The sequence below is a fragment of the Archocentrus centrarchus genome, chromosome 6, assembly GCF_007364275.1.
Source record: "Archocentrus centrarchus isolate MPI-CPG fArcCen1 chromosome 6, fArcCen1, whole genome shotgun sequence".
NCBI lineage: Eukaryota > Metazoa > Chordata > Actinopteri > Cichliformes > Cichlidae > Archocentrus > Archocentrus centrarchus.
This window is the reverse complement of record NC_044351.1, coordinates 1801261-1826191: the sequence shown is the minus strand read 5'-3', so window position 1 is coordinate 1826191 and position 24931 is coordinate 1801261. Positions and strand designations below refer to the sequence as shown.

Here is a 24931-nt window from a genome sequence, read left to right as displayed (position 1 = left end):
AGATGAAAACTGATCGCAGAACTAAAATAGTTTAATTAGCTCCACCTTCCCGCTGCTTTTTTCGGGTCGCAGCATGAGGAAGCAGATCGGCTGTTCTTTAGCGACAGGAAACTGAAAGTGAAACTGGTCGCTGCTTCACCCGGTTCACCTCCGATCTGATCCCTGCAGGCACTTTGAGCGGACGCTGAACCTTCACTCCTCAGCCTCCGCTTGTCTCCTGCAGACGGTGAGTCGGGATGGCGAGCTTTACTTTTACACTTACCTGCCCGATAACCTGTAATAACGTCGGGGACAGTATAAGACACGTCAGAGGTTCCCTGCAGCTGTTTTCTAGCTGTGTGGAAGTTTTTCGGTGATGAAGCTGATCCGCGGTGGTGCTGGAGGACTCTGATGAAGTTTCACTGCTGATACACCGTCAGAGGTCCTCTGAGAAAAGTTTAAATTCAAATTTAAAGGACCTCCCAGGTCAGACAAGCGTCACCTGTGACTGTCTATAAATTTGATCTAAAGAGCTTTTTGTCAAGCAGCTGATCTCTGGAGCTGTGGTTGGAGAACAGGTTGTTGTTGTTTGCTTTTTAATTCATTTATTTGTATTTTTAGTATAAAGCCCGTTGGTCGTAAATGTGCTGTATTAATCAAATTTACGTGCTTAGCATCTTCATGTGTGCGCTGTCCCGTGAGATGAGTCAGCACTGTGTGGAGCGATGGCGTCCTCTGGGGCTCTGAAAGCGGACTGATGATGCCGGGGTGCCGGTGTTGTGCCAAAAAGTGATCGTCTGCCAGAAAGTGATTTTTGATGTTTCTGTGTGCTTTTATGTGTAATGTATTTGCTCATATTGGTGAATAGAGTGTAGTCAATAAGATTTATAAAGGGCTTAGATATAAAATGAAGAAATGACCTGTTATTCAAGTATGTTTATGACTCTGAGTTATTGCACGTACATTATAATAAATCCAGTCCTCTTTGGTCACTGAAAATATCTTTATAGAGTGTAATGTCATATTTGTTCTGATTTCTGCTGCCCTCTTGGCCAGATTTCTCTTTAAAAATCTGGCCAATCGCAGTTTTTACCCTGATAAATAAAGAATATATAAAAGTCTCTGCCAAAAACTGATTGCAGCGTCTACCTTGTGACAGACATGTTGTTTCTTACTCAAAATGACTTGATATCATTCACGAGAGAAATGTTTGACATATTTTTCACAGATTATAGGTCAGCAAGTCATTTACAACAGTTTAAATATGGGCAATCATTTTCTGGCGATCATTTTCTGGCGATCACTTTCTGGCAGACGATCACTTTTTGGCACAACACCGGCTCTGATGGATCATCATTCGTGTTGCTGATGTTTTTCTTTTTCAGCACTGGCACAATGATGACTTTAAGCCCTTAAATGTCTATTTTTAAACCTGAAATGTTTCCTATAATGGCCTCTAGCTTTTCAGTCTTCTCAGGAGCTGCTGTGTTGGTGTGGTGAGGATGATGGAAAGCTGTGTGAAATGTTGGTCTGCGTTTCACTTTAGAGGCTTTTCTCAGTGGATGATGGCAGATTTCAAACCTTTAAAATATTTCCTCATGTCCAAACTACAGCTTGGTCGCTCAAGAGTTCAACCGTACTGCATGAACTCCTTCTGCCTATGTTCTGCATCAGAACTCCCTGCAAAGGTGAGAGCTGAAGCTTCTTGTTCCAACTTGTCGACCTGCAGGCCTGTATCGAGGCTCTGAAGAAATGTTGTTTGTTAGCTTTGCATGAATCAGTTTGATTGGATCACATGAGCCTGCAGGAGGACAACTTGAGACTGAGCTTCAGGTCAGTTTATTGCATTTGTACAGAGAAAAGCTGGTGCAGCAATCAGGAAACAAGAGGAAGTTCAGTAGAATACAGTAAGTACAGCATAGAGTAAGATAAAGTCAATGTGGTAAATAAGTGAGTTCATTATGAGTCTTATTACTGATGAGAGCTCAGAGACAAGCAGCAGATTTAGTGGTTCGAACTCAGAGATGCCGGTATGGCGATCAAACAGACCGCTGGAAGGGTCGGTGAGGTCACAGCAGGTGATGTCACACCCATGCTGGATGCAGCTGGGTGCTGAAAGTGCTCTCAGCACCCAGCTTTTACCAAACTCGTTCAGTTCATGATGCCCTCTGAGCGTTACAGCAGGAATAAATACCCTAACAGGCTTCAGAGTGCAGCCTGAGCACTGAACCTGCAGCACAGACAGATGCTGCTGAGCAGATTTACTCTGATGAAAATCTGTTTCATCGACCATTATGAACCCTCTCAATGACCCTGCACAGGCTAACAACATTCATTAAACACATACCAAACTCGCAAACACGGCTTTTTCACTCTGACTGGTTTTATGCAGAACCAGGATCAGCTGATGTTGGATCTCTGAAGCTTCCTGTGGAGGACGGGCTTCTGAATGTGGATGACTTCTTCTCTTTGTCTCTAAGCAGCAGAAAATGGCGAGCAGAGGAGCCAAAGATGATGCAGGAAGCAGTGAGGTGTTCCAGCTGCTGAAAAAGTACTGCAACAAGAGGTCAAAGCAGGTGGTATCTGAGCAGTTCATGCTCTGCTCCGTGAAACGTGTTTCTTCAGGTTGGTTATGGAAATGACTTGTTCTCACAGGAGATCCGTCTTATTTGGCTCGTCTCATTGACTTGTTGGTTTGTTCCTCAGCTGAGCCTTCCACCTATGATGTCGTGCATAACAGGATGTTCCGTTGCTCAGAAATGAGCGCTCAAGCAAACATGGATGGTGAGTCTCCAAAGCTACAGCAGGAAGTTCCCGTGAAGCATGCTGATATTTAATTGGAGGAAAACAAACTGAGTCACATGGTGAGGATGTTTGAATGCTTTTGATTCAGTCACGTTTTAACGAGGGTCTCGCTGTGCTGCAGACATCGTTCAGAGACTGGTGGAGCTGATCAAAGCGCAGGGAGACTACATCGACAAGAAGGTGTGTTTAATACGTAGATGCATCCAGCAGATCAGCACAGTACTAAACACCAGTGTGTTTCTGCGCAGATCAAAGACAGCATAGACCTCCAGGACCTGAACTACAACATGTTTAAGAAGCTGACCTCCAGCGTGCAGAACCTGGTTATCCAGACAGACCAGGCAGAAGCCTCGGAGGTTCAGATTCAGAGGCAGAAGATCGCTTTGGCCTTCGAGGTGACCAGCAGGCTGTCATCCTTAAATATTGTCCACCAAAGGAGGTTGCTGAGCTTTGGAGCACAATACATCGAGGAGAGCCACTCTGCCTGGGTCGAGCAGCACGGGGGCTGGGTGAGGCTGGCATTAGCAGGGCTAAAATTAAAACTGTCACTGATGTTAATGTTATTTCTGTGATTTAAAATTAATTCTGGGTGTGTCGTCTCTCTCTGTCCAGGCTGAAGCTTTCAGCGTTGACTGAGCTGCACGGACCTCCACAGAATCTCCAGGTGGAGGTCACCATGCTGTGAATTCCTAAATATTTGAGCCAACTGTTATATTTTTTTGTATAAATAGAATTTTTTTAATGAACTTTTTAAATAAAAACTCAAATGCTGACTCGGTGAGGGTTCTCTGAGAGTCTTTGTGTATGAAGCTGACTGTAAAATCCCAGAATCTCACTCAGCAAACTGAAGCTCCGCCTTCTTGGACGTTCTGTTAGTCCCATGAAGCTGCAGCAGCCATATTATTGGTCAGATAATTGCATTAAAAATGCTCCAAAAGGCTCCAACAGCACAAACACAGTCCAGGAGTCCAGTTCAGGGACTCCAGTTAGCTGAGGTGAAGCCTAGCAGACAGCTAGCAGCTACAGCCGCCTGTGTCACCATCCGCCTGTCAGTCAGAGAGGCCACACCCCTAATGCAAAATTTAAGCCTTAATCTAATTTAAACAGATGAGTTATAGAAACATCCTCCCCCGTACAGCTGTTATGAAGGGGGAAACTATCCACAGAGACTAAAGCAGTTTCTGTATCAGCTGTAAACATGTTTATTTCTGCTGGAAAGTTTTAACATGGGAGTCTATGGGGACTGATTCACGGGCTGCCGCCCTGCTGGACGGCAGAGGAACTGCAGGTTTTGGTGCCTTAGAGCTGCCTGGTAGAGACCAAAAGCAGAGTTAAAACAGGTAAGACTCACCAGGTGGGTGATCATACTGTTTACAGCTGAAGGACCAAGAATCGAATACTGGGGAACACCTCGAGATTTACAGATGCTTAAAATGGATAAATGACCTTAGATGCTAGCTACAGGTGCATGCTTTTAATCCAGGCTGTGATCTGTTACTACCTTACCTTACGAAGTCAGCAGGTGAAAACAAAATGATTCAGAGTGGAAAAATAAGGAATCTCAAGTGGACGTTAGAGGAGCGAGGACGAGCGCTGTTCTGTCAGCCTGTATTTCCAGTTCACTGAAACGAAATCTCAGAGGTGGAAAACACTAAAACACTTCAGTTTCACAAATAAAAAAACTACCATCTGTACTGTACCAACAAAATTGTCCTTAGTTTCAGTTTGGGGTGAATTTTGTCAGTGTTTATGAGTCACGTCTACCATTTAAATGATTTTTACAACTCTTTGACGCACCAGAGGCCAAACTGTCAGAAACAGGGTCAATTTAAAGGAAGCACCTGCCAGTTTAAACTGCACCTGTGAACACTGAGAATAAACAAGCTGAAAGGAGGTGACCCACTAACTGAAAACAACAATATTAGGTCAAAAATACACAACATATCTATCCACACAAACCACAGTCAGTGAGACACACCTGACGTGGAGTGTGTCTCTGTTTCTTTGGTCTTGTGTATCCTAAAGGGCACTAAACAAAGTTTACAGGTTGCATCTGAAAGAGCATATATATATACCTGTTTTTAACGACTTGGTTAAGAATGCTCAAAACGATTATTTTACAGTCCTTATTTCATCTAGTAAGCAAAACTCTCAAATCTTGTTGGATTTCATCAACTCAGCGGTATCGCCTACATCTCCACATACAGTATACCCGTTTTTTCAAAATAAGACTGTGATGCCTCAATTATTTTGTGAAAAAAAAAAAGTTGGAGCAAGCATTTCTCCTCCATCTGGCCTTCCTTTTGATGTCTTGCAACATGCAATGGAGCTTGTATCTTTCTTAAAGACGCATAACATTTTTGATAAATTTGAACCAGGTTAACATAAAATGTATTCGATTGAAAGTTACAAATGATTGATGGTTGCAGATGGTGGTGATTGCTCTGTGTTGGAGATTAGCCCAGCGTTTGATAGAGTGAGTATTCCTGGTCTGCACTGGACTGGTTCTCTTCATATCTTTGTTTTTTTGCATTTTTGGCCACAGCGGCTTTTATTGACCGCCCGCACCGCAACGTGGCATATGTATGTGGTTGCCGGGTTCACCACTAAGCCACCCAGGCGCCCCGTCTCTTCATATCTTACTGACAGTTTTTCAGTCTGTGTCTGATAAAGCAACATTGTCCTGTGGGGTTCCTCAGCGTTCATCTTTGGGACTTATTTTCTTTTCTCCATATTTGCTGCCACTCACTCTAACTGGCAATTTTGATAACATTTCTTACCATTTTTATGCTGATAACTTTCAGCTGTGTTACTCTTTGTGCTTTCTACACTTTCCTTTTGACTGACTGTTTATCGACTATTAAGGATTGGCTAGCTATCCATTGGGTCTTTATGTTCTTCTGTAACCGTCTGTGAGCAGCCTGGTGTTGCACTGGAAAGTTCTCTGGATGCTCACGTTAAGCGGTTGACTCATTATTCTTGTTTCTTTCTGAGGAATATTACTAAACTGAGATGGAAATCATTTATGCTTTCATTTCATCTTGTTTAGATTCCTGTAATTCTGCTTATCTGTCTTAACAAAACGTCTTTAAATTGGCTTCAAACTGTTCAAACTAGTGTCAAAAGGTGTGAGACCCCCCCCCGCCCGCCCTGCTTATCTCGATCCAAGAGTGCAACAAAGGACTGAACATTCAGCCATCTTATGGTTAGAGTAACACAGAGCACTATAACAAAGTGTATCTGTATGTGATTTTGCTAATAGTTAATCAATTCTAATCATATTAATTCTAATCGGGTATAAATCTAATCAGTGTAATGAGAAAATATAAATTAGTGAAGATGAGCTGTGCTGATCTGTGTGTGGAGATGAAAAGAGGAAGTGCAGGGAGCCCTGTTTAGGCAGAGAGTGTGATACAGGAAAGTCCTGAATGTACTAATAGGAAAGTCTGCAAGTTTAAATTGTGTAACTGTGACAGCAAAGGAAACCTTGTGGATAAGTGTTACATCTCTTCAGTGGTTCTTACAGGTTACTGCTGGCCTTAAAATGAACAGATCCCTGTGGCCTGTTCCTTTCCTGGCCACTGAAGTGTAACCTAGACAAAATGACCAAAGACGAGGACCGCAGAGGCAAACCGCCATTAATGGGTGTCCCTGAAGAGTCACTCAGAGGAAGTCTGAATATAAAAACCTTTTTGTAACAGGTCTGTTTTATTTATACAGCACATTTAAACAACAGAATCTGACCCAAAGTGCTTGAAAGACGGCACATTTACGCCCCAGCTCTGCAAAAAAAAAAAAAAAAAAAAAAAAACAGTTTCAAAAGTATCGGCCACGCTGGCCCCGTGGTATCGGATCAATGCCCACATCTGCAGGATCAGTGGTAGCAGCTGCACTGTGGGTGGGTCTCGCCTTTATTCTTCACTCTGCTGACACCGAGGCCACGTTCACATGCTGCTCTTTCCACAGAGCTGCTTTATGTTTCACTTCCTATGAATTAAATTCTGTATTATAGACCTTTGTCTGTGAAAAGTGCTATTCAAATATATTATTGTTATTATTATTGTTGTCATTGTTATTATTATCATGATCATTGTTATTATTAAAGGAGATAAGAAAGGAAGCAGACAGACTTCTACCATCACAGCTCGGTCGCTCTAAAATCATCACATTTTCAGAACGTTTGAATCAGGATCTGTACTGTGGGAGTACTTCCTGTTTACAACATCAGAAAAATGAAAGTCCCACATTTCAGCACACACTAATAAAAAAACTTCACACTGCAAAAAGACAAAATTACTGAATGGTACATGTATTTCACTATAATCCAAAATGAAACCTGTTGAAACCTTTAAAATACTTTAACTTTATATTCTGGGTCAAAAAAAATGAAGAAAAATGCCATTTTCATTTCATCACTTTCTAAACATGCTCATTGGCCTGAAGAAGTCACATAATTCAGGCTAAGTTTAAAAAACACAGATGAATAAAGACACAAAGATACTGATGCAAAATATTTCGTACGTAAAAACAAATATAGCAAAACAATTAAGAGCAATGCCGGTGGGATCAGTAGCTCATTTCAGGTGAGTTGTCCTGACAGGCCAAGCTGCAGTGTCCACCCTAACCCTCATACCTGCTTCAGCAGCAGGATCAGGTACTCTGTATGCCAACTGCTGGAATGAATGCTACAGGAATTGTAATTTATGAAAATGCTGTATTGTTCATTTTTTAATTCATCCATCCATTCACTTCCACTTATCCTTTTCAGGGTCGCGAGTAAATTTACCAGTTCAGGTAAATTAACTTTTATTTATATATCCCCAAATCACAACAACAGTTGCCTCAAGATGCTTTATATTGTAAAGACCCCACAATAACTACAGAGAAAACCCAACAGTCAAAACGACCCCCTATGAGCAGCACTTGGTGACAGTGGGAAGGAAAAACTCCCTTTAACAGGAAGAAACCTCCATCAGAACCAGGCTCAGGGAGGGGGGTCATCTGCTGAGGGGGGGAGAGACAGGACAAAAGACACACTGGGGAAGAGAGAGAGAGATTAATAATAACTAATGATTAAATACAGAGTGGGATATAAACAGAGAAAAAAGAGGTGAATGAAAAGTAACAATGCATTATGGGAACCCCCCAGCAGCCTAGGCCTATAGCAGCATAACTAAGGGAGGGTTCAGGGTCTCCTGATCCAGCCCTAACTATAAGCTTGATCAAAAAGGAAAGTTTTAAGCCTAATCTTAAAAATAGAGAGGGTGTCTGTCTCCTGAATCCAAGCTGGGAGCTGGTTCCACAGAAGAGGCGCCTGAAAGCTGAAGGCTCTGCCTCCCATTCTACTCTTAAGTATCCTAGGAACCACAAGTAAGCCAGCAGTCTGAGAGAGAAGTGCTCTGTTGGGGTGATATGGTACTATGAGGTCTTTGAGATAAGATGGTGCCTGATTATTCAGACCTTGTAGGTGAGGAGAAGGATTTTAAATTCTATTCTAGATTTAACAGGGAGCCAATGAAGAGAAGCCAATATGGGAGAAATCTGCTCTCTCTTTCTAGTCCCTGTCAGTACTCTAGCTGCAGCATTTTGGATCAGCTGAAGGCTTTTCAGGGAGCTTTTAGGACAGCCTGATAATAATGAATTACAATAGTCCACCCTAGAAGTAATAAATGCATGAATTAGCTTTTCAGCATCAGTCTGCTCAGGACCTCAGACTGGGCTGAAGGTTCACCTTCCAACAAGATAATGACACTAAGCACACAGCTAAAATAACAAAGGAGCGGCTTCAGGACAACTCTGTGACCATTCTTGACTGGCCCAGCCAGAGCCCTGACCTAAATCCAACTGAGCATCTCTGGAGAGACCTGAAAATGGCTGTCCACCAACGTTCACCATCCAACCAGATGGAACTGGAGAGGATCTGCAAGGAAGAATGGCAGAGGATCCCAAATCCAGGTGTGGAAAACTTGCTGCATCATTCCCAAGAAGACTCATGGCTGTACTCGCTCAAAAGGTGCTTCTACTCAATGCTGAGCAAAGAGTCTGAATACTTATGACCATGTGATATTTCAGTTTTTTTTTTTTTAATAACTTTGCAAAAATTTCTACATTTCTGTTTTTTTCTGTCAGATGGGGTGCTGAGTGTACATTAATGAGAAATAAAATGAAATTTTTTAGCCAATGGCTGCAATGAAACAAAGAGTGAAAAATTTAAAGGGGTCTGAATACTTTCCGTAACCATGGTACAACACATTTGCATTTACCCATTCATACAAGCAGTTCCATCTGAATCTAAACGAAGTGCTCACTGTCTAACATTCACACACATTCATACTCCAACGCTTGTGTTGGAGAACAACTTGGGGTTCAGTATCTTCCCCAAGGATACTTTTGCATGCAGCCCAGAGCAGCCAGGAACCGAACCGCCAACCTTCTGATTAGTAGGTGACCTGCTCTACATCCTGAGCCACACCCACCCATATTTGTTTAATATGTGCATTGAAGAACATATCCTGGTCAAAAATGACTCCAAGATTTCTCACAGTGTTACTGGAGGCCAAAGTAATGCCATCCAGAGTAAGTATCTGGTTTGACACCATGTTTCTAAGATTTGTGGGGCCGAGTACAAGAACTTCAGTTTGATCTGAATTTAGAAGCAGGAAATTAGAGGTCATCCAGGCCTTAATGTCTTTAAGACATTCCTGCAGTTTAACTAATTGATGTGTATCATCTGGCTTCATAGATAGGTAAAGCTCTGCATAACAATGAAAATGTATGCAATGCTTTCTAATAATACTGCCTAAGGGAAGCATGTATAATGTAAATAAAATTGGTCCTAGCACAGAACCCTGTGGAACTCCATGATTAACCTTAGTGTCTGAAGAAGACTCCTGAATCATCAGACTCATCCAGGGCAATGTGCATATCTATAAAGTTGGTCTGGAAAATGAAAAATATGCATCATTTAACAAAATTGTTTTCTCAGAATTATATTTGATATGTGAAGCTAAAATTTCACCGCAATTATTATATAAGTCTACATTTTAAACTATTTTAAACTATAACTTTTAAGCAAATCAGAGATGGTCGAGCGGAAGGGCCACGATAATCTGAGATGGAATGATGATGGACTGGGGACTGGGGACAAAGTCAAATGCCTTCTCCAAGCCCACAAAGTGCATGTAGACTGGATGGGCAAACTCCCACGCACACTTAAATATCCTCAAGAGGATAAAGAGCCGGTCCAGTGTTCTGTGACCAGGATGAAAACCACATTATTTGTCTTGAATCTGAGGTTCAACTAACAGATGGACACTCTGAGCAGCAGCCTCAGCAATGGAGGTGCAGAACATGGTCCATTTGAACTTGTCCTCAGCCTCCCTCGGAATGCTGTTGATGTTCTGTTGGAGGTGGGAGTGGGGGCCTCTGCCAGGTGTTCCCAGCACACCCTTACTATACGTTTAGGTGCACCGGGTCTGTCCATTATCTTCCCCCGCCACCTGATCCAACTCACCACCAGCTCAGCTCCTTTCTTCACTTGAGTGTCCAGAACATATGGCCGCAGATCTGATGATATGATTACAAAATCGATCATTGACCTGCGACCTAGGGTTACCTGGTGCCACGTGCACTTATGGACATCCTTATGTTCAAACGTGGTGTTCATTGTGGACAGTCTGTGGTTTACACAGAAGTCCAATAACAAAACACCACTTGGGTTCAGATCAGGCAGGCCGTTCCCCAGCCCGAAGTCACATGGAAACAACCCTCTCGTCCTCCAGTGAAAACTCCAATGCACCAGCAGCAAGCCAAGGGGATACAAGAAGACCCACCCCAGCTCACCGCCTCTCACCGAGGGCAACTCCAGACTGGAACAGAGTCCAGCCCCTCTCCAGGTGCCTGGTTCCAGAGCCCAGGCTATGAACTGAGGTGAGCCTGACTATATCTAGCCGGTATCTCTCGACCTCACGCACTAGCTCAGGCTCCTTTCTTGCCAGAGAAGTGACATTCCATGTCCCAGTAGCCAGCCTCACCAGCTGGGGATTGGTCTGACAGGGCCTCCGCCCTTGGCTGGTACCTGATACACATTGCACCCAATCCCTACAACACCTCCTGTGGGTGGTGGGCCTACAGGAGGGCGGGCCCATGTCTTCTTTTTGGGCTGGTGGGCACCACGGGGCACCAGACGCTCTCCCTCAAGCTCCCAGGTCCGGCTCCAGGGTGGGGCCCTGGTAACCTTATCCCAGGCAGGGTAAACTACTCTCTTGATGCATTTTTCATAGGGGTCGTTGGAATTGCTCTTTGTCTGGCCTCTCACCCAGGACCAATTTGGGAGACCCAGCAGTTTGCTTCAAAGGTGATAAGATGTCCAGAAAAAGATGTCCTCTCCAAATGTGGTCTAACAGCTCCCGAACTCCTCTGCAAACAACTCAGACAAGCAGCCGAACCAAACCCAGAGCCTTCTTACATGCTCAGTGCTGCAAGGAAGAAGGCCAGTGCAGCTGGATGTTATGTGGCTGTCAAACGTTACATGAAAAACTAAACAAAGACATGAAGGAGCAGCTCCACGTGATGAAGACATCTGTACAACTTTCACTTCTCATCCAAATGAAGTGTGAAGCTGAAACATTCAGGTTCTAATCAGAAATGACTTGACAAAACAACTTTCACCTCTGACTTTTCAAAGAGATTTAGCAGATCTGACCTAGAAACCATGACCATGGACATCTGCTGCTCCTGGACCACTGCTCTCAGTTAGGCTGGTCTAACAGCTCAGCTTCCTACCCAGATTAAAAAAACAGAAGATACAGACTGAAGTTTATGCCGTGTCGCTTTCCTATGTGTTGGTGGAAGGTGGGTGTCAGAGGAGTTAATGTTCAGTCTGAAAACAGGAGAGAACCTGAAGTGAAGACACAGCAGTGTCAGCACACCATAATGTTGGACTAAAAGAGCTTCAGCTTCCTTTATATGCTCATTGTTTCCTCAACAAGGGAGACAGGAAACAGCTGTCCTTCCTTAATGCCTGACCCGCAACCTGCAGCTTTTTTTAAAGGTAGATAAATCCACCTGTCGGACCACCTCTGTCCTACATTCAGCTCTCCCTGTGCAGGTGTGATGTTCTCACTGCAGACCAAAACCAAATGAAGACACAGACATCTGCTGCAGGACAAACACTCAGGAGCTTTAATGGTTCATCGTTTACAGGCGTGTACAGAAGCAAACACAGCAGCACCTCAAGCTCAGTCTTCCTCATCTTCATCTCAGCCTCAGTGAGATCACATGATTCACTGAAACTCAGAGATGTTCAGTCGCATCACATCAATACCTGAAGCTCGTCAGAGGGCAGCACCTCCAAACTGTTCAAACTGAGCATTCGTGCCAAACACGAGGGGAAGTTTTCACACAGTGACATCACAAACGAAGCGTACGCAGTGATGCAACATAAAGAGAGGCGAATCCGCTTTGATGCAATCTTTGAATTTAATCAGCTGATCCTGCTGACAGGAAGCTCAGAGGGACGTGAGAGGAGTCACTGGACTTCCTCCTCCTCGTCCAGTTGACTTTCAGGAGCGAATAAGGATTCACGTTTTCTCTCCTTGTTTGAGCGGACGACGTCACATGTTGCTGAACTAAACTGTGGATCTGTCACTTTGCTTTGGTCGTACTGCCTACAGAGCGCCGCGGCCGCCTGTGCAGTTTGGCGCCAAAGTGAAGGAGAAGCTAAAATCTAGCGAAACCAAATAACCAATACCCAAAAAAATCATTTTTCCATTGAACAACAGCTGACTGGTGCGCTTTTGTTGATGTTACAGTTCAAAAATCCAAACTGAAAGACAGGTGAATGGATTAAAAATGTTTAGTTTGGAAAAGCCGGCTGTTAACTCTAGTCTCTGTACGTGGAGAAGACGGTGTGGCCACCTACTATCTTCGTCTATTCTACATTGAGACAACACCAACTTCCCTCTGTCAGGAATGCCCGTGTTCAAACTCTGGAGTGACATGTGGGCGTGAATGCTGCATAAGGCAAGGTGAAAGATTAACTTGTGGTTAGTGTGAACGCAGCTTTGGAGGGGAGTCTGATGGGCCTAAGGGTTGTAAAAAACCCACTGCTGACCGACTGGATGAACGCTTTGACCTCACTGGTCACGCTGCACCGTGATCTGGAGCTTCTGTCATCAAACTCAATGCTGGGAAACAGTTTGGTTGAACTTGAATGTAGTTTCAGGGAGATGGAGCTGGAGGAAGGTCCCCAAAAATGCTCCTGTAGATGGTTTCGTGTATTCCTGTGGATTCACACTGTCCTGCATCTGCCTTCATGAGGTAACATCTGCAGCTGCCTGTCTGAACAGGGTCTCACTGACGCCTGAACTGGTTGGTAAATCATCGGTGAAGGATTCATGAAGCTGTGATACAGACTATGACCCATTATGAGAGCTGATACCTTCCTGTGGTTGCTACACTCGACTCAGAGGCATAGATGGATGTGTGATGGTGGCTGATGTCCTGTAGAAGCATCGTGGTGTGTCACCGACCAATCGGTGCTCACAGGGGAAGTGGGTCAGCTTCAGATGCCCATGTAAGTGTTCATCTTCCCCAGGGCATCACACACGGTGGTGAGGTCACTGCGCAGGTCCTGCACCACGTCCTCAATGCTGCGCGTGTCTTTGAGCAGGTCGACGCTCTGAGTGTACGGGTTGTAGTACACCGAGAATGGACGCTTTATCGTCTTTGCAAACTCCCTGTGGGACAGGAAGCATGTACAGGAAGTCACAATACACTCGGTCCAGATGGGAATTTAATTCCTGTTCAATACTTTAAGATACTGGTTTAACCACGATGCATTCAGGAACCACTCTGCTGCTGCTGCACTTACCTCATCTTCTCCTTGGCCTCCTCAAAGCTCTCCGACACAAAGTAGACCTCCTGGAAGGTGGTGATGAGACACTCCTGGTTACAGGTCGTCTTTGGGTCAAACATCTTCACGCACGCCTTTTCTGACAGGGCGTGCTGGGAAAAATATCAAGTCACCGGTTAGTGAGCTCACAGAAAAGTCACTGGAGAAGATCACTTCCATCATATGTGTGTGTGTGTGTGTGTGTGTGTGTGTGTGTGTGTGTGTGTGTGTGTGTGTGTGTGTGTGTGTGTGTGTGTGTGTGTGTGTGTGTGTGTGTGTGTGTGTGTTACCCTCAGCTCTCCGATAGATGACAGTAAACCGGCTCCATAAGCTCTCAGCTGACCGTCCTGTTTGCACAGTCCAAACTCAATGGTGAAGAAATAACACTGAAACACAGGAGGTTTGATCAGTTATTGATCAGTTACTGATCTCTTCAAAAAGGATTTTGTAGAGCTCTTAGGTCTGGGGGTCCTCCTATAACCTAATGTCCAAACGTTAAAGAGATACCCGCTGAAGTTCAAATGAGATGGTACTTTTGTGTAATACCAGTATGTACCACAAGATGGCAGAGTGAGCACCTTTAAAGGTGACCTGCTCATTTCCAGCTACATGTTTTTATTCTGAAATCCTTCTTCATCTGATCCTGCCCCTCCCTGAGCCTGGATCAGCCGGAGGTTTCTTCCTCTTAAACGGGAATTTTTCCCTCCCACTGTTGCCAAGTGCCAGCAGGGGTCGTTTTGATTGTTGGGGTTTCTCTGTGTTATTGTAGGGTCTTTACCCACAATATAAAGCATCTTGAGGCGACTGTTGTTATTTGGCACTATATGAATAAAATTGAATAGAAGCTCTGAACAGCAGGTGGGCAGGGCCTCTGTCCCATCACTATGACATCACGGAGATCCAAGAGAATAAAAAAGTGTTTAGAGCTCCTCTCATCATCATTGTTTCCGTTTTCCAGGTGTGCTCAGTTACAGTGCTGCAAAGTAACCGAGTACATTTACTCTATTACTTTATCAGAGCAGATCCACTTTAATGCGACAGCACACTGAAAAGATGTGAAACATGATTTATTGATGATTCAAAATGTTCTTGTAGCGCCACCATCAGGTGATGCTTCATCATGAAATAAGGTGAGAATCAGACTCACCACTACCCACCAGGAACCACGCCCTGACCTTTAACCTTTTCACACGTCACTTATAGCTTGACTCATGCCTCACTCAGTCTGGTGATGTCACCTTAAAGTTAGGGTGAACCCACAGTGAGGATGATGAGGATGAAGGAGAGGGCACGCTGAGGGCTGTAATGATCACTCCGACCTTCAGAGGGCGTGACCACATGTTCAGTATTAAAACTATGGAGGACAGAAAGGGCCAAAACTAAATGACAAAACTAATTAATTTAAAAATAGCATTAAAATCACCAAAATGAAACATCATTGTAGAAAACAAATTTCTAAAATCAACCCCAAAATTATAATCCTATTTTAATTTGCGTCTATTTTTTTAGTTTATTTACTTTCCTGTTTAATATTAACAGTGTGTATTTATTTATGTATTTTCTTTAATTCCTGCAGTAATTTATTCATGATTAAACATTTTAAAATTTCTGTGTTTTAATCTCTGTATTTGATTTGCTTTTCACCCCCCCGTTACTTTTATTTATTTCAGTTCAGCCAAAAGATGAGACTTTGCAAACTAAAGAAAAAAGGAAGTGCAGAAATGGAAAGGCTTTGAGAAAACAAAAAGAAAATAATACAGAATAATTAATGAAGCCATGACTAGATTAAAAAATGGAAATTTAAGGGAAAAAAAGAAGAAAAACATACAGGAAAATATATAAAATAAAAGCAAATAAAAGTAAATGAAATCAGAAAATGGTGCATTTTATAAATGAATACATAAATAATAATGAATACATAATACTGTGTAAAATTATTCCTAAAATATGTTTGGAATTTTAAGGGCATAAACTTTGTTATTATCTTTAATATTACAGAGTGATTTTTTTTTGTTCTTGTTAATTTTAACTTATTTGGAGCTTCAGTCTTCCGTATTGCTCCCACACAGCTGAAGCCCCTCAGAGTCTCACTGTGACCGATGGTGTGCAGCAGCGGACACTCACTGTGGCAAGTTTCTGAACATCCTCGTCAGACGCTCCCAGCGAGGCCAGACCGATCTCCTGGGAGAACTGGGCGAACTTTGGATCAGCCAGCAGGGGGACGTGACCCAGCAGCTCGTGACACGTATCTCTGAGAGCAGGAGGAGCAAGATCACAGGTGAGAGGTGAGGTGAGGTGAGGTGAGGTGAGGTGAGGTGAGGTGAGGTGAGGTGAGGTGAGGTGAGGTGAAGGGGTACTCACGGCTCAGGGGTGTAGAGGGGGTCGGTGCTGTGGCGGACGTACTGAGTGCAGTTAAACACTCTGTAGGCCAAACCAGCCAGGAAGTCTCTGGGGGACAGGTAACCTGCCACCGGTCGAACAGTGAAGCCAGAGCGTTCTGAAACACACCGGAAGTGAGGTCATCAACACGTTTAGCTCTGGCACATCCCTAGCCGTCTGAGCAGTGATATTACACAGCCTTTAAAGGTCGTCTACCTGAATCCAGGTGAGCCAGTCAGTGATACAGACCTCTGAGGAAGAGCGAGACGTCCTCCAGCTGGGGGATGTTGTCCTCTCTGTAGCCGCAGTGTTTGGTGAGCAGCGGCAGGTTCTTCAGGTATTCTTTGCAGGCGTGAGTCGGGTACAGTTTGGTCAGCTCTCTGAACACCACCCCCCACGTCCTTACCTCCTCCTCGGTGTACTCGATGCGAGGGATGGGCTGCCCGCTGGGAGGAGGAGGAAACAGATCTTCTGTCACAAACATGTCAGAGGTTAACATGAGCACACAGAGACAAGCATACTTACAACTTATAATTCATGGCCACTTCCACAAAGTACTTCCTGCGCTGGCGATAAACGTTGTCTTTAAATCCCTGACAGGAAGGAAGAAGACAGAGTCAGAGTAAAAAACACATCCCATGATGCTCGGGAGTTTGGGGAGTCAAATAAAAGGCGGGATATTTAGCCGAGCTCCTCGTGCCTCGAGTGTAGGAGGACCCCTGATCTCATCGTCATATCATCGTCCTCTAAAGCAGTTACAACACGTGAACGACACCTGTCACATCATTCGATATTGTGCCTGTCAGCTGTCTTTATCACTGCATTCAACTGACTTTTATTCATCTTCAGCTCTTCACGTTTAACTTTGTGAAAATTTACTTTGTTGTGGTTGTAAAAGCTTTGATTTGTTTGCTTGTTGCGTGAAGCTCTTTGGGCTGCAGACGTGTTTTTAAAAGGGCTTTATGAATAAAGTGGAACTGAAACGAGGCTCACAGGATGGTCAGCGTCCAGCTCGGATCCGTACATCAAGACTCTGTGAGAGCACTGATCCAACTCGGAGATCTTCATGGGAAACCAGGGAACCTCGTCGTCATCTGAGAAGAACACGGAGAAACAGCACAATGTTCAGATGTTTTGTTTCTGTGTTGGTCTGTCAATAAAGTTTTTACATTTGGATTTGAACTTTAAATCAAACCCCCAGGACTGCAGTTCCTCTAATGTCCACTAGAGGGTACCACAGTGGGTCAGGCTGTTACTGTGTAAGTGAAGTAAATAATATCACAAACTGAGTGAAATCAGCTGATAAATACTATGAACTCCAGAAGTCCAGGTGTGTGTTACGTGTATGTGAGTGTGCTCATACCTGCTTCAGCACACCACACGTGTACGGGCGTGTTGAAGGACATGATGTTGACGTGGTCTTTGAGATGCTGCAGCAGCTCGTTGAACTCCTTCTTGCTGCAGCTGCAGTCTGCAAAGATCTCCACCTCGTTAGGAACTCGCTTCGACATCCGAGACTCGATGTGGTTCAGGTTCACGTGCTTCTCCTGCAGGAGGAGGTGAGGACAAAGAAAGGGTGAAGGGTGGAGGAGGGAAAGGGGGTACAGGTCTGAACGTGGGTCTGTTTCTGGGGACTTCCTGACCTGGAACAGTCTGAGAGCTTTGACCAGACAGCCGACCTCGTTCTTCAGAGAAAACACCACTGCCGTTTTCCCAGAATCCTCTGCGCCCTCTTTATCCGGCCTCTCGTTGATAGGACAGAAGGACGGACGCCTTGACTAACAGAAACAAACATGGTAAAGACCAGGATGGGGGGTTAGTGAAGTAACTCTGGGTGGGTCAGGGTCAGGACACAGTGAAGTTCTCAGTTCTCAGAAAAAGCAACATTGACTCGGTGCTGGGGGGCCTCATTAGCCACTCCCACTTGAAGGTACTGCAGGTGGGCTGCATATGTTACTGCCACTTTATACTTGAGGAAGTGACAGTGAGTCAGCCTTCAGTCCATGAAATAAACAGCAGCAGCATCTTGTTCCTGAAGCTCCAGGTTCAAACTGAAGCTCTGATCAATAATCTTCTCAAACACTGAGCTGATATCACCTGTGTGCTCCTACCAAAGCTGGGCTGCAGAGGTATGAAAACCATTCAAATCATTTTAATAAAGATGAAGGTTTTCAGCAGATACAGTCACGCTGAATGAAACAGGTTTAACGAGCCTGAACTCAAGGAGCAGAGGGAGTGAAGGTGGATGAGTTTAAATACCTGGGGTCAACCAGCAAAAGAGGGGTGAAGAAGAGAGTGCAGGCAGGGTGGAGCAGGTGGAGACGAGTGTCAGGGGTGATCTGAGACAAAAGGAGAGCAGCCAGAGTGAAAGGGAAGGTTTCCAGGATGGCAGTGAGACCTGATGGATGGTTTGGAGATGGTGGCACTGACACAAAGACAGGAGGCAGAGCTGGAGATGCTCAGATCTTCACTGGGGGTGAGCAGGATGGACAGGATTAGAAATGAGACCATCGGAGGGACAGCTCAGAGTCAGAGAGGCTGAGGTGGTTTGGACATGTGAAGAGGAGGGAGGGTGGAGATACTGGACAAAGGAGGATGAAGATGGAGCTGCTGAGCAGGAGGAAAAGAAGAAGGAAATTCATGGATGTAGTGAAGGAGGACATGGAGAGGGTTGGTGTGACAGGAGGATGCTGGGATAGGGGGAGATGGTGGCAGATGGTCCTCTGTAGCACCCCTAAAGGGAGCAGCTGGAAGAAGTAGAAGAAGACATTAGTAGGATTTTAGGTTTGCACTTTTACCGGGGAGTGGGCTGATGTGCTTCCAGGTGTGTGCCGCTGTTGAATTTTCCATATTTCTTTTTGGCTCGTTGCCTTTTCCCAGCCTGCTACTGCCACTGTCAGTTAATTTAAATTCTGCCTGCAGGAGGTCAGCTGATTTTTCTTTACTTTGAACACATTTTTCTGAGAATATTTGACTTTTATTAGAGTATTTTTCCACTGGGTACACTGAATAAACCAAAGGATCAGACCATCGTCCACTGCTGATGATGGATGGATGGTAACACAAACACTCGGCTGCTATCAGTCCCATCAGAGTCCATGTGATAAGCCAGGCTTAATAAAGGTGTGGCGCTGTGCTGTGTTATCTGATGCCGCCGGCAGTAAATTTCCTCTGAGCTGCTGTTTAAACACACGCAGCAGCCTCTGACAGCTGTTAGCGAGCTGCTGCTGATGGACCTGCATGGACAAACAGCCGCAGGTCTCCGTTCCTGAGAAACATCACGGAGAACAAAGAGCAGAACATTCACTGAAGGACTTTAACTGCAAAGGACGATACAGAAAATGCACAACTGTGTCCTCTGTTATCACTGTGTCTCTGCAGCCTCTGAGCATTTCATGAGTCGGCGCTGATGGATTTTTACCTTCAGTCTGCTTCTCTGAGCGCGGCCTGCAAGGCTGCATGCAGGTAAAATTTAACAGTTAACCTGAGGGCCTCAGACAAGAGAGCCGGTCAGCTGACCTCTTAAACATGCCCCAAATACAACAATTCATATTTCTGATTTAATCTGCTCCTAAGTTCACTTCATTTGGTTATTTCCCCCATCTATGGCTGCATATTCTTTAATTTTCAGTTTTATTCATAAATTCATTCTTCTGCACTATAAATGTATACATTTATCTTTTTATTTTAGAGATTTTCTGTTACTAGACAGAAACAAATCACAGTTTGTGGAAGTAAATAGAGAGAAAAGCAGAATGCAACAGGAACAAAATCATACAGAGATAAATACTGAAATAAAAAGAATAAATAAATAAAACTCAACCAGAATAAATACAAAAATCAGAAATATTCATTTACGTCCAATCTTATAAATTAATTAATTCCTAGCTTTTTAAAATTGTGGTGCATTTATTGATTTATTAGTTTTGGCACTTTTGGTCCTCCATAACTAAAACTACTGCAGTTATTGAACTGATCGCTCTGCTTCTGTCAGGAGAAATAAAGACTGATTGATCTGTTTCTGCTGCCTGAATGACGCGCTGAGCTGCCTTGCTCAGAGGGTCCTCGCTCTAATCTTCATCACTTCTTGATTAGTTTTGCTGATCAGAAGCTTTAAATTACATTTGCAGCAAAAGTTAAAAAAATATGTTTTCTTAAAAAGTTTTTGACTCGGATTATTTTCTACTGATCATCAATCAATAAAGTCCTGACAGCTACAGTACTCGAGTACATGTACTCGGTTACTCAGACAGATGTAAGCCTAAGAGGAGCCACAGAGAGGAGGAGGAGGATGAAGAGCAGTCCTCACCATCTGACCCCCGGTGTGCCGCTGCCGCTGCTGCTGGTGGTCGAACATGGCCGAGTCCAGCGACAGCCCCCGCCGGGACCAGTACTTACTGGAGAACATCATCATCGCGGGCTGCATCTTGGGCACGGGCTCTGGGTCGTCCTTCATCACGTGGCCCGACGCCATGGGGAACCAGTGGGTGTATGAGTACCAGGACTCCAGCCTGCCGCTCTGCTGATGCCGCTCAGAAGGAGGAGGAGGAGGAGGCTGCTGCTGAGGCTGGGGGAGCTGTGAGCAGCGGCCCGCCCGCCTCCTCAGAAATACTCCCGCAGGAGGGAGGGAGGAGGAGAAGCTCCACCCACATGGAGACACACGGGACAGCATGACGTCTCATCATCAGAGCTCACACGCGCGCACGCGCACGGAGCTGTGAGCAGCTCAGCACGAGCAGAAGATTCGAGGATCTGCTGAGTGAACGAAGGAGAACGCAGGTGTGTCAATGACACAGTAAAACACCTTTTATCGGGTGGCCACGCCCCCTGGCTGCAACCTGAGTGATTTCCTGCTGATGTTTACCTGAGCATCATGCGACAAGAAGGACTCATCAAAGAAGTGAAGAACTAGTAACCAGGCTTGATCATGTGATCAGGGTGGAGCCACACAGGTTTGCCAGGTGTGACCTGGTCAGGTCATTAGGAGCCCAGACAGGAGGCACTTCCTCTTATTTGGCCCTGGAAAGTTTAAAGGAGGTGCTGAATAAGCAGGTGTGAAGCCAGAGGAAAACACCTGGAGCAGGAATCCACCTCAGCTCATTTCCCTGTCTCACCTGCATGGGGGCGATCGTCATCCTGGTTCCTGCTCTCTCACACGTTAATTACCTTCCTGTGCACTCATCAATCCTGCTCCTGTGGCCCAATCACAGCTGGTCCTCACCCACAGAAACTCATCATGTGATCAATAATGAAACTGATCATGTTTGGTGATTGGTTCCTTTCACAGGAGCCTTCTCCTGATCAGCTGATAACGTCCTGACCCCATGACCCCTACTTAGAAATCTGACATTTGAAAGCTGATGAAGCACCTGACGTCATTTTATGGTTTCCTCCTCAGACTCACTGACGGATGGAGGCTGGAGAGCAGCCTCCTCCTCTATTAAACCTGTGCGGGGGGGTGGGGGCTGATGGACGGCTGATGGTCGGCTGATAAATGATGGCGGCGGCAGTTATCGGCGGCGTGCTGAGACAATTTCCTGCCATGCAGGAAATGAAAGAAGCATCAGGCATCAGGAGGAGCTGCAGCTGCTTTGTTCCTGCTCTGAAGCAGCTTCATGAGCTGATACCTTCATCCTCCTCCTCCTCCTCCTCTGATTGGAGATATTTGGTGTTGAAGGCGAAGAGGAGGAGTGGGGGCGAGAGGGGACATCCATCAGTCACATGAAAGCAGCTGAGGTGACATTTGGAGGAAACAGGAGGAGCCGTGACATTTATGAATGGAAGATGAATCAAATCATTTCCTCATGTTAATGGAAGCAGAGCTGAGCTGGGTGGAGGTGCTGCCCACGGCTCCACCGCCCCTCCCACTCTGTTTACAGGTGCAGCTCAGACCTGCGGGAGCGTGGACGTTTTCCTCCTGCTGCTCTGACCATAACCGCTGAACTCCAGAAATAATTCAAACATAAACTTCACTCGTTGTCTGAGCACAGCAGGTCAGCCCCAAAGACTGTATATGAAGATGGACGGTGCCACCATAACACCCAGTAGCTAAAGAAGTCGTGTTTTTAGTTTTCATCGTCACCTCCTGACAGCCATCAGGTGACCTGTGACCTTTCCAGGGTTAGGTTTGGTTAAAGCGACGGCTTCAGGGAGCGAGTTAAATCTGATCAGCAGTTTAATACAAAATGCTGTGAAGTGATTTCAGTTTTCATGATGTCCTGATGCCACAGAGATAAAGTTTCAATCAGGTTTCTCTCCCAGGGAAGAAAATGTGATAATTTTCCCTCTGAGATGGAGAACGATGAAGGAACCTGAGCAGGTGAAGACTGATGCTCAGCATCTTCTGATAAAGCAGAAATACTGACCTTACCTGTAATGCATTCATTTCAGATTTTTGAATGAGGTGTCAGATCTGTGTATGATGCTGAAGTTCTGATAATCTCATGGTATAACTACCACCAGTGTGGCGACTGAGTGTGAAGAGAAGTGGCTGCACCTGAGAGGTGGGTGTGGCCACAGGTAAAAAGGCTGCTGTTTCTTCACCGCCGTGCAAGTTTGTTGGGTCATTTTGGTTTTTGCATCCTTCAAAACCCTGCACACATTTACCATCATCCACGCGCAGCATGCACTGATGCCCGACGTGAACGCCTCACTGCACGGTTACTTAAACTGGTCTCCTGAACCAAACGTCCAGTTTATAGTGATAAACTGTGGTCTCCATGGTTACTGATGGGTCAGGTCCTGTAAGTCTGCAGCGCTCCATCCTGAACTGAGACTTATGGATGGAGGCAGAACTATCAGGGAGAAGCTTCCTGGAGGTTTTTATTTCACGCTGACCTTTGAATGAGAAGATGAGATGGTTCAGTAACAGGATGTCTGCTCATGTTCTTCGATCAGGATTTATTATTTTTAGGACAGGATAAACTTTGCATTGTTCTTTTTCTGCTGATGTAATGACAGCTGATGTCTGTGTGCACCAGGGACAATAAAGCTCATCTATGACAAGAATTTAGATTTTTTTTTTAAAGAAAAATAAATATTTCAAACTTTTTGAGAGCTTTGAGGTTCAATTCAATTCAATTCAATTCAATTTTATTTATATAGCGCCAAATCACAACAAACTGTCGCCTCAAGGCGCTTTGTATTGTGGGTAAAGACCCTACAATAATACAGAGAAACCCAACAGTCAAAACGACCCCCTATGAGCAAGCACTTGGCGACAGTGGAAAGGAAAAACTCCCTTTTAACAGGAAGAAACCTCCAGCAGAACCAGGCTCAGGGAGGGGCAGTCATCTGCCGCGACCGGTTGGGCTGAGGGGAGAGAAAGACATGCTGTGGAAGAGAGCCAGAGATTAATATCAATTAATGATTAAATGCAGAGTGGAGTATAAACAAAGTAAATAAGGTGAATGAGAAACAGTGCATTATGTGAACCCCCCAGCAGACTAGGCCTATAGCAGCATAACTAAGGGAGGGTTCAGGGTCACCTGATCCAGCCCTAACTATAAGCTTTATCATAAAGGAAAGTTTTAAGCCTAATCTTAAAAATAGAGAGGGTGTCTGTCTCCCGAATCCAAGCTGGAAGCTGGTTCCACAGAAGAGGGGCCTGAAAGCTGAAGGCTCTGCCTCCCATTCTACTCTTAAGTATCCGAGGAACCACAAGTAAGCCAGCAGTCTGAGAGCGAAGTGCTCTGTTGGGGTGATATGGTACTATGAGGTCTTTGAGATAAGATGGTGCCTGATTATTCAAGACCTTGTATGTGAGGAGAAGAATTTTAAATTCTATTCTAGATTTAACAGGGAGCCAATGAAGAGAAGCCAATATGGGAGAAATCTGCTCTCTCTTTCTAGTCCCTGTCAGTACTCTAGCTGCAGCATTTTGGATCAGCTGAAGGCTTTTCAGGGAGCTTTTAGGACAGCCTGATAATAATGAATTACAATAATCCAGCCTAGAAGTAATAAATGCATGAATGAGCTTTTCAGCATCACTCTGAGAAAGGATGTTTCTAATTTTAGAAATATTGCGCAAATGCAAAAAAGCGGTCCTACATATTTGTTTAATATGTGCATTGAAGGACATATCCTGGTCAAAAATGACTCCAAGATTTCTCACAGTGTTACTGGAGGCCAAAGTAATGCCATCCAGAGTAAGTATCTGGTTAGACACCATGTTTCTAAGATTTGTGGGGCCGAGAACAAGAATTTCAGTTTTATCTGAATTTAGAAGCAGGAAATTAGAGGTCATCCAGGCCTTAATGTCTTTAAGACATTCCTGCAGTTTAACTAATTGATGTGTGTCATCTGGCTTCATTGATAGGTAAAGCTGAGTATCATCTGCATAACAATGAAAATTGATGCAGTGCTTTCTAATAATACTGCCTAAGGGAAGCATGTATAATGTAAATAAAATTGGTCCTAGCACAGAACCCTGTGGAACTCCATAATTAGGTTCCTGATGACATATCAAACAACAATTTAACTGTGTGTGTGTGTGTGTGTGTGGTCCAGATGTTCCAGCTGTGGTAACAGTTGAGACACTGTGCTCACGTTGCAGGAAACAAACTTTATTTCTTTGGTTTGTTCGCCGTCGTCATGGAGACAGAAGCTGATGAAGTGGACTCTTTAATCTGATCTCAGTACAGAGAAAAATCTCAGTGAGCTGACAGGAAGAAGAAAACAGACACTTCCTGTCAGCGAATAATGCGAGCTCCGTAATTCAGCAAATCTGTAGAAACATTTTCAGCACACCTGGCAGAGAAGGAGCTCCTCCCTCTGTCACTGCACAGCCAATCAAGGCTCATGTGGGCGGAGCTTTCAGCATCCAAAGCCTCATTCAGACACAGCATCAAACCACAGCTCAGCTTTTTTTTTCTC

General features: G+C 44.7%; 2 protein-coding genes across 2 annotated transcripts; one reads left to right on the top strand and one right to left on the bottom strand.

Moving 5' to 3' along the window:
• The first annotated feature begins 129 nt into the window (after window positions 1-129).
• Window positions 130-3491, top strand: LOC115782091 (apoptosis facilitator Bcl-2-like protein 14). The gene is made up of 6 exons (XM_030732099.1): window positions 130-226; window positions 2463-2604; window positions 2686-2763; window positions 2906-2964; window positions 3033-3293; window positions 3397-3491. The coding sequence occupies exons 2-6, from the start codon at window positions 2469-2471 to the stop codon at window positions 3418-3420; spliced, it is 558 nt and encodes a 185-aa protein (XP_030587959.1). The 5' UTR covers window positions 130-226; window positions 2463-2468; the 3' UTR covers window positions 3421-3491.
• An 8472-nt stretch (window positions 3492-11963) lies between these two features.
• Window positions 11964-20609, bottom strand: tph2 (tryptophan hydroxylase 2 (tryptophan 5-monooxygenase)). The gene is made up of 11 exons (XM_030730914.1): window positions 20367-20609; window positions 17701-17835; window positions 17421-17604; window positions 17051-17151; window positions 16583-16650; window positions 16307-16503; window positions 16040-16175; window positions 15803-15929; window positions 13969-14064; window positions 13658-13791; window positions 11964-13523 (listed from the first exon to the last, which is right to left on the bottom strand). The coding sequence occupies exons 1-11, from the start codon at window positions 20529-20531 to the stop codon at window positions 13349-13351; spliced, it is 1518 nt and encodes a 505-aa protein (XP_030586774.1). The 5' UTR covers window positions 20532-20609; the 3' UTR covers window positions 11964-13348.
• Window positions 20610-24931: the final 4322 nt, after the last annotated feature.